Source organism: Anoplolepis gracilipes, chromosome 2 (assembly GCF_047496725.1).
Source record: "Anoplolepis gracilipes chromosome 2, ASM4749672v1, whole genome shotgun sequence".
NCBI lineage: Eukaryota > Metazoa > Arthropoda > Insecta > Hymenoptera > Formicidae > Anoplolepis > Anoplolepis gracilipes.
In genome coordinates, this window is record NC_132971.1 from 6,360,897 (window position 1) to 6,376,832 (window position 15,936).

At 30.1% G+C, this 15,936-nt stretch overlaps 1 protein-coding gene across 2 annotated transcripts; it reads left to right on the top strand.

Annotated features, from left to right (window-relative positions):
• Positions 1-14,346: 14,346 nt before the first annotated feature.
• On the top strand, positions 14,347-15,936 carry LOC140676460 (histidine protein methyltransferase 1 homolog). 2 transcript variants are annotated; one of them, XM_072911543.1, is made up of 6 exons: positions 14,347-14,510; positions 14,669-14,908; positions 15,041-15,201; positions 15,282-15,523; positions 15,596-15,711; positions 15,802-15,936. In XM_072911543.1, the coding sequence occupies exons 1-6, from the start codon at positions 14,465-14,467 to the stop codon at positions 15,867-15,869; spliced, it is 873 nt and encodes a 290-aa protein (XP_072767644.1). In that variant the 5' UTR covers positions 14,347-14,464; the 3' UTR covers positions 15,870-15,936. The 2 variants fall into 2 exon arrangements, with proteins under 2 accessions (XP_072767644.1, XP_072767645.1); XM_072911544.1 differs by having other exon boundaries at positions 14,672-14,908.

Below are 15,936 nucleotides of genomic sequence, written 5' to 3' on the forward strand. Positions count from 1 at the left end.
TTTTGCAAAATTTCGATAAAAAAAAATGATGCGACCAATCTACCTGATTTAGATGAACAACTACTTAATTGGTTAATAGAACGGAAAAATATAGGAGATATAATTTCACACAAAATGCTTATAGATAAAACATTGGAATTTATGGACAAATTTAGTAAACCATTAACAGAAAAGGAAGAACAAAGCTGGCTGTGTAGAATTAATAAACGTTATAATAACCGAAGGTTTCGAAATACGAATGAGATTTTGCAAAGAGATGATGATACCGATCAATCTGATGCTGAAACATCAATTAAAAATGTAATAGAGGAAGACGTCGTTCTTGAGAAAATACCTAAAGTGCTAAGTCCTGTAGTGGAAAATCTGGAAGAGAAGAATATCAAAACCAACAGCAAAAATTTAAGTGTTGAAATTACTGAAGGTACAGGAAACATTAAAAATATTGAAGAAAACGAAGCAGAAAAAATAATCTAATTGAAGACTCGAACAAATCAAATATAGCAATTAAAAATACACTGGGCAGCAACATCGACTTTAATGAAATTTTGGAGATGCTCAACTATCATGAAGAAGAAGAAGAATATCAACAACAATAGGAAAATAATAGAAGCAGGAAGAATATTATAGAAAGAGAAATAGCCTTTGAAGATTTTTAAACATGATGTATGATGTAACGGAATATGAAAATGTATTTATCCAGAGAATCTATATAACAAAATATATCAACTTTTACGGAATAAGTAAAGCGAAAAAATATTAAGAACTGGAAACAACAAGGAAGCAATAGATACGCAGGACATCGAAATTGTTGAAGTTCATCTGAAAGTTCATTTAAAAAATTAAACATGACGTTCATGTGACCTTCAAATGACTCTTCAGGGTCAGACCAATGGTACCATCTTATGGCCCCCTCGAAATCAAATAACTTTTGCCTGAAACATTTTTCTCTCCTGGGCTTGGTTTTCAAGATATTCGACTGAAGGAATTAAAATGGGATATCCTATATACAGGGTGAGTTTTTTATCTTGAGACATTTAAATATCTAAAGAAATACGTATCGTACGAAAAAATAAATAATTGTTTAATTGAGCGGAATTTCTGGATGATAAAATTTACTTCGAAATTTTCCGTAGGCGTGACTTTATGTAATATTGAAGTTTAAATTAAAAATGCATTAAAAAATTATACTTTGAAAAAATAAATAAATTATGTACATAATTAGTTTTTAAGTAATGAAAAGAAAAACAAAAAATAACTATTTATATAAAACATTAAAAAATAGTATATTAATTTTAACATATTGCGCCAAAATAATTAAAAAGTGATAATTAATAATTTTGTTACAAACTAATTATTATTATTATATTATTTTAATTACCCTAGGAAATAGATACACATATATGTAATAGATTTATTAAGAAATTTAATTACACTAATTGTTCCTTGATTAAATTTGTATTATTAGTATATGATTTCTATTCGATTACTATTCGATTTGTGCTATGTTTATATTATATTATTAAAATATTTGTGCTTTTCGGTTTGTGTAAAAAATAGACATTTTGGAATGATCAAAAATCAGTTTGCGTGCTAAAACACGCGATAAAATACACAAGTGAGAAGATGCCGAAATGCTTGTATTAATATAAAGAAACGTGCGACTTCAATTACATAAGATAAAGCTAGAAGAGATTGCGCGGTAGAAGAGTTTGTGCATTTTAAAATTCTAGTAGGTAGGTTAAGATGCGCATTCATGTAAGGAACTTAAACATCATTCGAAGAAACTTCGATTAAATTTTTTTGTGTTGATTCAAGGAATTATTAGTGTGTTATTTACAATTTTCGGCTTGATTTGTTGAAAAAGAATGCTTGAATTGAATTGAGAAATGTTTTGTATATTTTCTTAAGAGATATTTTACCATTAAATAAATGCAGATAAAGTAGTTCCTGAGATATTTCTTTGTTGAGATTAATACTTCATAAAGTTTTGAAACACTGTGAAAATTTCTATCGCCGATCACGTGAGTGCGCAATATTTCCTACCTAATAAGGATAGTTTGCCTAAACTGCTAAGAGAGTTTGCGTACACCGAAAAAATCATATTCTCATTTTAAGAATATACCACTTATTTTTAGAATATCTTCCTTTAAAATAAGCGCCAAGAGGATTTTCTTACCTAAAGACAGAAATCCTCTAAAAAAATAGAAAAGTATAAGATATTCTTAATATGTAAGAATATATATACACTTCTAGTCTTGAGGCTTTCGTGGCCATTAGAATTGTCTAAACTAGGGACTTCCGGATGGATGCTGCGTGATTAAACAGCGTAATGCACGCAATGACGTTTCGTAAACGTTAGAGTTTGCATCTTCAGGGCTAAGAGCCCCGATACTGAGCTCTCTTGGGTTGGGGTTCTTATATCTTGCGAGAAGTTTTTCTATCTACGGGAAAAATATACCGTTATGCCCTCTAGTGGTGTAAGCGCGAATAGGGTTTGTATGATACAATTTAAGAATATTTTCTTTATTTCATATACTATTCTTAACAAAAGATCATTAGAGGGGAATATTCTGAATTTTTTAGAATATTTTATTGGAGGAAAGCTTTAGAAGGAATTCTTCTAAAATAGAGAATACAATTTTTTCGGTGTATTAGAGATTTTGTTTATTTTAATGAGAGAAGAGATTAAAATAAACTAATTTATTCAATTAGTTTCGAATCAAACAAAAATATTCTTTTCATTTTTACCTTATCTACATGTATTTATATTTTATATAAAGACATATATACGTAAAATGAAGAGAATAAAATACCTACATAAAATGAAATATACAGATTTTCATTTTTTGCATGATATTATATTTTTGTTTGTGTTTTCTCTTTTGACTTCAATCTACTTAATTTTTTTAAATAAGAACAATTTTTTATATTATTTTATCTTTTTTACTTCTCTCCTATCCAAGTACGCAATCTCACCTCTCTGAAAACTATTATGCATTATCTTATTTTAAAAATAGTAAATATATTAAAATGTTATTCATAGAAGATGCCTAACTTACCAAAAAATAATAATAACTTACATAAAAATAAATTTATAAACTTTGAAAAATTAATAAACATTTAATTTTCAGTGATTTTTTCCGAATTGTGCGCAATCTATCCTCGCTCTTTTTGAACAATTTTTAACGAGGCATCTAACTAAACCTCATGGATAGATTCCACAAAAACCGACAAAAAATAATTCGCGATAAAGATCGTTTCGATTACTTGCCAGTACATATCGCGCATTTAGTAGTGTCCACTTAATGAGGGACGATAAGTTCTTTTCGCGTCCAAAAAGATAGAAAGACCGCAATATTCGAGAATGTACAATAATTTATCATTCAGTGAACATTTAACGTAAAATTCACGAAATGCGTCTAATCAAAAATAATAATCAAATTCTTTTGTTTTGCAGATTTTTTTCTGTACGTTATTGATAATATTTAATACCAAACTTTGCAATATTTTACTTTAGAATATACTTACTAGTGTTTTTGAAATATCAAAAGCGCGATTGACAACACGTTAACTCCTCTGTCGGCAGGTCATTAACATTTGTATCTTTAAAATTGTTTTATAAAACTCATATATATAAATATATAATTGAAATAAATATTTCATATATATGTTATTCATCATATATATTTTATATGTATCTTGCATAAAATTGGAATAAATATTACATTCTTATTTTTAAAATATTTTTCCTTTTCTTTCAATTTATATGTATAACTTTTCTATTTTAACAAAATTTTCTATTAAAAAAAAATGAATAAAAAATATAAAATTTTATCTTACATATAATAAAGATATAAAAGAAATTTTTCTATGATTTAAAATTGACTCAGAACTCACTAGAATACGTTATCCTGCCGTCCGAGGGTTAAAGCAACGGATTTATCTACAATCTACATCTCTATCTACTAGAATCTCTACATAAATTCGTTGCTTTAAAATATAATAAAAGTTTTTGTCACTCACCGACACTGATGCGCAACAGCGGAGCTGTCGATATCGAAGCTATGTTATCTGTAAAATACAAATATAAAGTCCAAATTATAGCAGCGCTTAAAATAATTAATATTTAAGAATTTCTTATTGTACTCATTAAATTTATATTTGATGCGTACAAAAATAAGCAAATATCTAAATATTACATAATTTTGTAAATTAAAAAAACTTTTCTTTTTAAATAGAAACTTTTATAAGATTTATACAAAAATCTTTATCTCTGAATTTCCTTCGATTAAATCATTCAACTAAAACAATCGAATTATTTCGTATAAGGCATTTATTAATTAATATACAAATAATATTTACCCTGGGGTTGCTCCGCCGATGCAGGATGCCTCTCCTAGGCCTCCTCCTCCTCTCAGATTGTAAGGGACGTAAGGAACTATTGTTTTATACGGGCGATATACTTTTTTTAATTTGTTGAAACCGCACAAAAATAAAATCGCGCTATATTTTAAACCGTACAAAAATTAAAACGCGCGATAGTTTGACGGCACTCCCGCACTTTTATGCTCGATATTTTGATGGCACTCCCGAATTTCGGAACGATCGAAAATCCCATTTAATCACGCGCGAGAATAATACTTGGAGTCGGCAGGTCGGGCACGATCAAACTCTAAGCAAGAGTTAAGAAGCGGAAGAAGATGAAAGATCGAGAAAATCCCATTTAGTCGGCATTAAATACGATCCCCGATAACAATTTCGTGATCGAAATCAAAATATATTATACGAAAACACGACCGCGATCGCGACGAAGCTGAGACGAATGTCAAAGCAGTAGCGCCCTATATGTCACCATGGTCGAATCTTATTTCGGAATCATTTTTGACGTATTTTAATATGTTAATATTTATCGCGTAATATTATCGTATTATTATTACGTATTATCATCGCGAAAACCGTACGGCGCGTTCGACCTCTCGCGAGAACGCGAGACGCACCTGCCGGCGTCGGCGTCGGCGCCGGCGCCGGAGTAAAAGCACGTGCGCATCGTACGCTCGCCGGACTCGGAATGAATGGCGCACAGCTGTCACGAGTCTCGTACGCCGTACGCGGCGATCTCCCCTCTCTTACTATGGAATGCGTGACGTCAATGACAAAGTCGAGTATGCTCATTCATCTCTCTCTCTCTCTTTCTTCTCACGCCAGACAATAACAAATACGTACTATACTACGTGATACAATTTAACGCGTTGAAATATGTACAATCAAATGATTCTACAATACCTGTAAAATTCCTTAACTAAAATGATATTATTATTCGATTTAATGTGATATATTTAAAATACATGAAACGTGATTACGAAATGTGTAAAATACTTCAACGAAAGCAATCTTATGACTTACTGTATGACTATTATAACTGCACGATTTATTTATTCGTTGAAAATTATATCAATGATGTGTGTGTAAACAATTATTTATTTGTAAAAGCGATAGAAATTTATATTATAGATACACACATATATTTATAGATGTATAATAATTGAATATAAATTAATAATGAAAAATATATACAAATTTACTACTTGTGCTTATTACATTTACTAAATATGTATAACTCTCTGTAATTATAGAAATTTGTCATATTATATTAAATAAATGTTCTCTCTTTTTCATCGTAATTATTTAATTATTCATTTATATATATTACGTATGTTTGTTATTTTTTTCTATCAGAAAAAGAAAAAAAAAGAGAGAAAAGAACAGATACTCTATCACTAAAAATTAATGTATTAAATGCAATTTATTAATATTTTAATATTTGTTTATTATAAAAAAGTTTTTTATTAGATGTGCCTGTTTTTATTATAGCTTATACTATTTAATTTATTCGATTAAAATATGAATTTTTATTAATAAAATATTTTATATAAATATCGGCAATGTACTTCACGAGTAATATATCTTAAAACGCTCGAAAATTCGCTTCTGAGTTACTAGGAGAACATATTTCGCAAAGAGCTATTACTACAATCGGCGGGAAGAGCGATACCTTCTTTGCGAAATATGTTCTCCTAATTACTCAGAAGCGAATTTTCGAGCGTTTTAAAATACATTACTACTCGTGAAGTACATTGCCAATATTTATATAAAATAGTTTATTAATAAAAATTGAACTTTCGAAGATATTAGAAGACACATATTACTAATCGCGTACGAGTATGTCAATTGCATAATCGGCATTAATTAACAGTAATTAATAAAGTTTCTTTTCCCGAAATTAGTGTATGAAACATATTCCGTTGTTAAAATTGTAACAAACCAAATTGGTGAATTAAACGTGTTAAACTAATGAATAATATTATAATAATTAAGTAAAATAAAATAAAGTAAAATTATTAATATGTATTTATATACATATATATAAAATTACTATAGAAGAATATAATATGTTGGATTATATGTTTCATATTTAAACAAATGTAGAGATATGTTTCCTATATATTTCGCATTAACAATTATATATAACATTAAAAATTGAGAAAACACAACGATGAATTATATTCTCTCTCAATCTCTCTATCTCTCTTTTATATTATATTTTTCCAGCCAGTTGGACCTACCTTTGTTGCTCCTGGCTATAGTTATTTTAACTCGATTTCTACGAGCCAAGAATTGAGGAAGAAAAATAACTTCTTCTACTGCCGGTAATAATTATTACCGGCAAATGAGACGACTCATATTCATTTAGGATTGTATGATATTATAATACAATCGTTTTGTAAATGCGTATCATTAGTCGTCGAAAGTTGCAAAAGATATATAACAAATATTAATCATGTATATACCGAAAAAATTGTACTCTAAATGTAGACTTTATAAGTCTTCTTAATAGATATTCTTAATAAATAAGAATAATTTTTTACCATGATATATTTTAAAACACCTTATTTATAATGAAATTAAAACTATCGTATATATTAATATATTATATATATTTAACTTGTCCAAAGTTTAATAAATAGCAAATGTCCATTTGTAAAATTGCTTTTTTTTGTTATTGGGATTCATAATCTCAAATATTAAATAATATAATGATAAGAAAATATTCTATTCAGTATATATATTCTTACTTGCTAAGAATATCTGAAAGCACTCTTTAGAAGATTTCTCTCTTAAACTAATTGTAAGAAGATCTTCTTAATGTTTATTTTAAAGAAATATATTATAAATTTAAATGAAATATTCTTAAGCTGAGAATATAATTTTTTCGGTGTAAAATATAGTAGCATGCATGTCAATCCCTCTGTCGGCGGGTCATTAAACATTTGTATCTTTAAAATTGTTTTATAAAAATCTAATATATATAATTAAAATAAATATTTCATGTATGTCTTGCATAAAACTAGAATAAATCATATATTTTTATTTTTTTTAATATTTTTCTTTTTTTTTCAATGTTAATATACAAATGGTATATCTATTTTAACAAAAATCAAAAAAAAAGTAAATGAAAAATGTAATATAAAATTTTCTCTTGGAATACGTACAAAAAGAAATTTTTTTACAATTTATAATTGACCCAAAGTACGGCATGCATGCATTCCGCTGTCCGACAGTTAAAGCAACGAATTTATCTACAATCTACATCTTTATCTACAAGTCTATTAATCTACATCTACAAATCTCTACACAAATCCGTTGCTTTAAATTATCATAAAAGCTTTTTATCACTCACCAACACTGATGTGCAACAGCGGAGTTGTTGATACTGAATCTATACGTTGTCTGTAACATACAAATATAAAATATAAATTATAGCAGCGCTGAAAATAATTAATATTCAAGAATTTCTTATTATATATACTCATCAAATTATTATTATGTACTCATCAAATTTTATATTCAATGCGTACAATAATAAGCAGATTTTATCGAATAATTATATAATTAAAAAAAAGAACTATTTTTTAAATAAATAGATTTTTATAAGATTATGTTAAGTCTTTACCACGAAGTTTCTCTTGTTAAAATCAATCAACTAAATAAACTGAATTAAATCATATACGTGATTTATAATAATTAATCTACAAATAATAATATATAAATTATATTTACCCTGGGGTTGCTCCGCCGATGCATGATGCCTCTCCTAGGCCTCCTCCTCCTCTCAGATTGTAAGAGACGTCAGGAACTATTGTTTTATACGCGCGATATAATTTTTTTAATTTGTTGAAACGGCACAAAAATAAAATCGCGCAATATTTTAAACCGTACGAAAGTAAAAACGCGCGATAGTTTGGACGGCACTTCCGCACTTTTACGCGCGATACTTTGACGGCACTCCCGAATTTCGAAACGATCGAAAATCCCATTTCATCACGCACGAGAATCATACTTGAAGTCGACAAGTCGGGCGCGATCAAACTCCGAGCAAGAGTTTAAGTCCGAATCGGAAGAGGACGGAAGATCGAGGGAATCGATCGCGAATGGGGTACGCTCGATTCTCGTTCGTGCAGTTCCGCATCTCAGACCGACTCAAACTCATTAGGCACGATTTCGGATGAGCATATGTGTCTATCATACAGACAGTCCACATGATACGTCATAGGGCTGGTAGACGGATCAAGAGGAACATCCATTTCATGAATGTTTAACAATCTGAACATTTATCAACTGGATCGGACCTCTTTACTGAGCGTAAATCATGACCTAAATCCTCCAGTCGACGTCCTCAATGCGATACGTCGTATTGCCGGTACAAGAAAAGGGGCCCATCAACGATTTATTCCAACAATCGACCGACCTCTAATCGACTAGGACCGAAACCCGTTGCCGAAGCAGAGACCGTGCTCTCAACAACCGATTATCGAGCGTTAGCTCAATATTAACCGCGCGTTCATGTATCTCTCTATACTGAACATACGTCTTACGCGGCCGGCATTCGCCTCAGCCGCGATACTGAGGCGTGTAAACGTTGTTGCCCAGTAAGAAATGACGATTGAAAAAATGCAAATTAAACGCCGATAATCGACATCCATTTGGCAACATCTTCCTCAATCAATCATTTTTCACTGGAAAGCAACGCTGAGAGAATCTCAGTTAGTCAGCATCAAATACGATCCCCGACTACATAATTTCGTGATCGAAATCAGGAAATATGAACGAAAACACGACCGCGATCGCGATGAAGCCGAGAACCGAGAGCCGAGAGCCGAGAGCCAAGAGCCGAGACGAATGTCAAAAACAATAGCGCGCTATATGTCACCAAGGTCGAATGTTATTATTTTATTTCGGAGTCATTTTAGACATACTTTAACACGATAAGATTTATCGTAATATTATTGCATATTATTTGTATTATTATTACGTATATTATTGTCGTGAGAAACGTGTACGGCGCGCTCGACCTCGAGGTGACCGAACGCGAGGCGCACGTGCCGGCGCCGGCGCCGACATCGGAGTAAAAACACGTGCGCACACTATGACAGCCGGAGTAAGAATGAATGACTCATGGCTGTCACTAGTCTCGTACGCCGTACGCGCCGGGCCGCCGGGCTCCCCTCTCTTACTATGGAATGCGTGACGTCAAAGACAAGGTCGAGTATGCTCATTCTCTTTTTCTCTTTCTCCTCGCGCCAGACAATAACAAATACGCACTATACTACGTGATATAATTTAACGCGTTGAAATATGTACAATCAAATGATTCTAAAATACATATAAAATTCCTTAACTAAAATAATATTATTATTCGATTTAATGCGATATATTTATAATACATGAAACGCGATTACGAAATTTGTAAAATACTTCAACGAAAGCAATCTTATAACTTACTGTATAACTATTATAATTGCACGATTTATTTATTATATTCGTAAAAAATTATATCAATGATGTATGTGCGTGTGTGTGAACAATTATTTGTAAAAGCGATAGAAATTTATATTATAGATACACACATATATTTATAGATGTATAATAATTGAATATAAATTAATAATGAAAAATATATACAAATTTACTGCCTGTGCTTATTACATTTACTAAATATGTATAACTCTCTGTAATTATAGAAATTTGTCATATTATATTAAATAAATGTTCTCTCTTTCATCGTAACTATTTAATTATTCATTTATATATATTACGTATGTTTGTTTTTTTTCTATCAGAAAAAGAAAAAGAAAGAGAGAAAAGAACAGATATTCTATCACTAAAAATTAATGTATTAAATACAATTTATTAATATTTTAATATTTGTTTATTATAAAAAAGTTTTTTATTAGATGTGCCTGTTTCTATTATAGCTTATACTATTTAATTTATTCGATTAAAATATGAATTTTTATTAATAAAATATTTTACATAAATATCGGCAATGTACTTCACGAGCAGTAATGTCTTAAAACGCTCGAAAATTCGCTTCTGAGTTACTAGGAGAATATATTTCGCAAAGAGCTATTGCTACAATCGGCGGGATGAGCGATACCTTCTTTGCGAAATATGTTCTCCTAGTAACTCAGAAGCGAATTTTCGAGCGTTTTGAGATATGAATGAGCATACTCGACCTTGTCTTTGACGTCACGCATTCCATAGTAAGAGAGGGGAGATCGCCGCGTACGGCGTACGAGACTCGTGACAGCTGTGCGCCATTCATTCCGAGTCCGGCAAGCGTACGATGCGCACGTGCTTTTACTCCGGCGCCGGCAGGTGCGTCTCGCGTTCTTGCAATCACATCGAGGTCGAACGCGCCGTATACGGTTTTCGCGATGATAATACGTAATAATAATACGATAATATTACGCGATAAATATTAACTTATTAAAATACGTCAAAAATGATTCCGAAATAAGATTCGACCATGGTGACATATAGGGCACTACTGCTTTGACATTCATCTCAGCTTCGTCGCGATCGCGGTCGTGTTTTCGTATAATATATTTTGATCACGAAATTGTTATCGGGGATCGTATTTAATGCCGACTAAATGGGATTTTCTCGATCTTTCATCTTCTTCAGCTTCTTAACTCTTGCTTAGAATTTGATCGTGCCCGACCTGCCGACTCCAAGTATTATTCTCACGCGTGATTAAATGGGATTTTCGATCGTTCCGAAATTCGGGAGTGCCGTCAAAGTATCGCGCGTAAAAGTGCGGGAGTGTCGTCAAACTATCGCGCGTTTTAACTTTTGTACGGTTTAAAATATAGCGCGATTTTATTTTTGTGCGGTTTCAACAAATTAAAAAAAGTATATCGCGCGTATAAAACAATAGTTCCTTACGTCCCTTACAATCTGAGAGGAGGAGGAGGCCTAGGAGAGGCATCCTGCATCGGCGGAGCAACCCCAGGGTAAATATTATTTGTATATTAATTAATAAATGCCTTATACGAAATAATTCGATTATTTTAGTTGAATGATTTAATCGAAAGAAATTTAGAGATAAAGATTTTTGTATAAATCTTATAAAAGTTTCTATTTAAAAAGAAAAGTTTTTTTAATTTACAAAATTATCTAATATTTAGATATCTGCTTATTTTTGTACGCATCGAATATAAATTTAATGAGTACAATAAGAAATTCTTAAATATTAATTATTTTAAGCGCTGCTATAATTTGGACTTTATATTTGTATTTTACAGATAACATAGCTTCGATATCGACAGCTCTGCTGTTGCGCATCAGTGTCGGTGAGTGACAAAAATTTTTATTATATTTTAAAGCAACGAATTTATGTAGAGATTCTGGTAGATAGAGATGTAGATTGTAGATAAATCCGTTGCTTTAACTCTCGGACGGCAGGATAACGTATTCTAGTGAGTTCTGAGTCAATTTTGAATCATAGAAAAATTTCTTTTGTATCTTTATTATATGTAAGATAAAATTTTGTATTTTTTGTATTCATTTTTTTTTAATAGAAAATTTTGTTAAAATAGAAAAGTTATACATATAAATTGAAAGAAAAGGAAAAATATTTTAAAAATAAGAATGTAATATTTATTCCAATTTTATGCAAGATACATATAAAATATATATGATGAATAACATATATATGAAATATTTATTTCAATTATATATTTATATATATGAGTTTTATAAAACAATTTTAAAGATACAAATGTTAATGACCTGCCGACAGAGGGGTATCTAACATGCTAATATATTTTATATGCATCGAAAAAATTATATTCTCATCTTAAGAGTACTTTACTTATAATATCTTCTTTTAAAATAGATAGAAATCTCAAAAGAATTTTCTTAATATTAGTTTAAGGGAGAAATCTTCTAAAGAGTAGAGTAATTTTAGATATTCTTCATGTAAGAATGTATACTAAAATGGATATTTTTTTACCATTATATTATTTAATATTTGAGATCATTAATTTCAATAATTACAAAAAAAACAATTTTATAAATTGTTGACATTGGCTATTTATTAAAACTTTGATAAGTTAAATATATGTATATATATATATGTGTGTGTACATAGTTTTACTTAATTTATATATATAAGATATGTATTATGTAAAGAAGAAAATATTCTGGTTTATTAAGAATATATCTATAAGGAGAGTTTATAAAAGTATATATTTCGAGAATATAATTTTTTTGGTATATACATGATTATATTATCTTTTGCGAGTTTAAACAACTGAATGACATATACAACACGTCTAGAAAACGATTATAATATCGTACGATCCTAAACAAATATAAGTCGTCTTATTTGCCGGCGATAATAATTAACCGGCAATAGAAAGGAATTATTTTTCTTCTTTGATCTCTGGCTAAAAATCGAGTCAGAATGAATATGGCCAGGAGCAACAAAGGTAGGTCCAACTGGCTGGAAAAGTACGTGGTCAAATGCTGGCCATAATGCGCGTAACGAAACCACCCCGCGCCCTCGTTACCCGGCCAACACACGCCGGACAATGGGCAGAGACGCAGAGTGCCCATTTTTTAATCATATCCAAACGCTCTACGAGTCTCGAGCAAAGCGGTCCTTTCCGTTCCCGGTCATCTTGTCGGCCACCCGAACGAGCCGACGAAACCGCGCCCCGCGAAAAGCCGCCAACCACGATCCATCCGTGGATCCATACCCAAATCGATACGCGCCGGCATAGATCGATCGGTCGGGGCGTTCCGAAGCGCGCACAACCCCACGATATTCGCCGATTGATATTGATATCAATCGCACAAAAATATGAGTATATTCTAAAGTAAAATATTACAAAGTTTAGAATTAAATATTACTAATCGCGTACAAGTATGCCAATTGGATAATCGGCATTAATTAACAATAATTAATAAAGTTTCTTTTCCCGAAATTAATATATCAAACGTCCTGGTCTTAAAATTGTAAATTCAAAGCGACAAGTAGATGAATTAAATGAGTCAATGATGAATAGAATTATAGTAATTAAATAAAATAAAATTATTATATAAATATGTATTTATATATCATATATATATATATATATATATATATATATATATATATATATATATATATATATAGTTACATAAGAATCTCTTGCAACAATGATCTGGGTTAATTAATTTTGATAAGTAATTTTCCTTTTTTTTCAAATCACGATTAGTTGTTACAGAAAGTGTCTCGTATTAACTTTTTTATTAGTAATACAAGAATTTATACGATTAAATATTTAGCGGGGACCTTCTTTTAGCTCTAATGTTTTAGCTATATAAATTAAAATGCTTGTCAAGAAAAAATTAAAACTTTTATTTTTTATTTTATCTTTTTTAAAATAATATATAATGAAAATTAATGAAATTTTTACGATTATGACAGCGAACACGATATAATTCGAACAATTTTTACTTAAATAAGTAAAAAATTAACATTTTTCTTTAATTAAAAAAATTTTGTATATATACGTATACATATAGTATATCTGATTTTTATTTCATTTAATTGAATCTATCAATATCTAATAGTTTATTATTGTATTTGTAGAACAATATAATACTCTAAATTATTAAATTGTTGAAAGAAAATTTTTTTTTCATATAAAATAAGTTTTAATTTGTAAAATGTAGAATGTAAAAATAGCGTTTAATAAAAGAAAAAAAATTACCAAAAATCAAGATATTATTGGCAAAATTAGAATATTGACAATATTTACATGGTTATTTGATATTAAAAGTAAATTATTGCCAGTGTGGAGAAATAACAAATTATTTTTTGGTGAAAGTGAATAAGCAAAATGTGTTAATAAATTTTGTGAACATAGCACGGATTGCAACCAAAACTGTGCACACTGTGTTATCCATTGAGAACATTCGTGGACATTGGCTATGTAGTTCAATGTCCACGTTTTTATGTCCCCAGAGGGCGTATCGCTTCCAGGGATCACGTAAAACCGGGCCGTGGCGTCTCTTTCTCTCTGATTTTACTAAACATTAATTTCTTGATTTCATATCTAAAATTTTGTAGAAAATGTTTAAATTTGGATTTGCAAAAACAGCAACTGGCACTGATGAAGGTATGGTCAATTATACTTTTGTAAAATTCAAGAGATACATGTATTTATTCATAATTTTAGGTTAGATTAATTTATTTTCCAGCAAAATTTCGACTGATGTATATTTTCACAAACACGAAACATTCGTCCATAAAAAAATTCAGTTTGAATAATTTTAGAAGATAGCGATAAAAAGGATAAATTAGAATGGATTTCTGCCTCCAAACTCGAGGTAACAGCCGAACAAATCGGCGCAAAATATGGAGCAGATTATTATACAGAGACCGAAGTATTTCCTGATTATAATCTAAAATTAATCCGCTCCGATAAAGTGATAAAGGATTTGACCAAACATAATTGTCAGAATATTATTGAAGCTGAGACACAACATTCCGATCTTATTCCAGCAAAATATGAAGGTAAGTTTTATAAAAATTAAAAAATATTTAAAATACAATTTTTTCAAGACTAATTGAAGAATTGAATTTTATTTTAATTCCTATGTAAAACTTTATTGATATGTACATTAAAAATAATCACATAATATTAAGGTGGATTAAAAATCTGGGAATGCACGTTTGATTTGAGCCAGTACATATTGGAAGAGAAAATCGAACTGAAAGATAAACTCATTATGGATTTAGGATGCGGTGCTGGCTTGATCGGCCTCATTGCTCTTCTAAAAAATTCCACGGTCCATTTTCAAGATTATGTTTGTATAATAATATAATATATTGTATATAATTTATTAATCATTAAAATGGACTATGATTAACAAGATAATTTTTGTAGAATGCAGAAGTGCTAAGGTCCGTAACTATCCCCAATGTGCTATTGAATTTTGACAATCATGCGAATTTACTTACGAAATGTGAATTTTATGCTGGAGACTGGGCTTCTCTCGTGACATTATTCGACGATGATGAAAATAAAAAATACGATTATATCTTTACGAGCGAAACAATCTACAATCCGGAGAATCATAAAAAGTTATATGAGATTTTTAAGAAGAGATTAAAAATTAATGGCCTTGGGTGAGTATATGATAAAGATTTTTCAATTTTATGTGTAAATATAAATTCTAAAACAGATAATTATCCTATTAGATTTGTTGCTGGAAAAACCTATTATTTCGGTGTGGGTGGGGGAATGAGGCAATTCGAGAATCTTATATTAAAGGACGGGTACTTCGATGTGAAATTAATGTGGAGAAGTCAAAATGGTGATTAATGATAATCAGAGATATATTTTTTTATCAATTCAACAATATACAATATCAACTATTCAACAATATCAACTATATAAATTTTAGGAGTGAACAGAGAAATCCTGAAACTCACGAGAAAACCATATCCAGAACATTGTATATTTGATGTATAATATTATTGTCTTCATGCAAATATGAGATATCGGCTCGGAATGTTGCAGTAATTAACATTAGCACGAT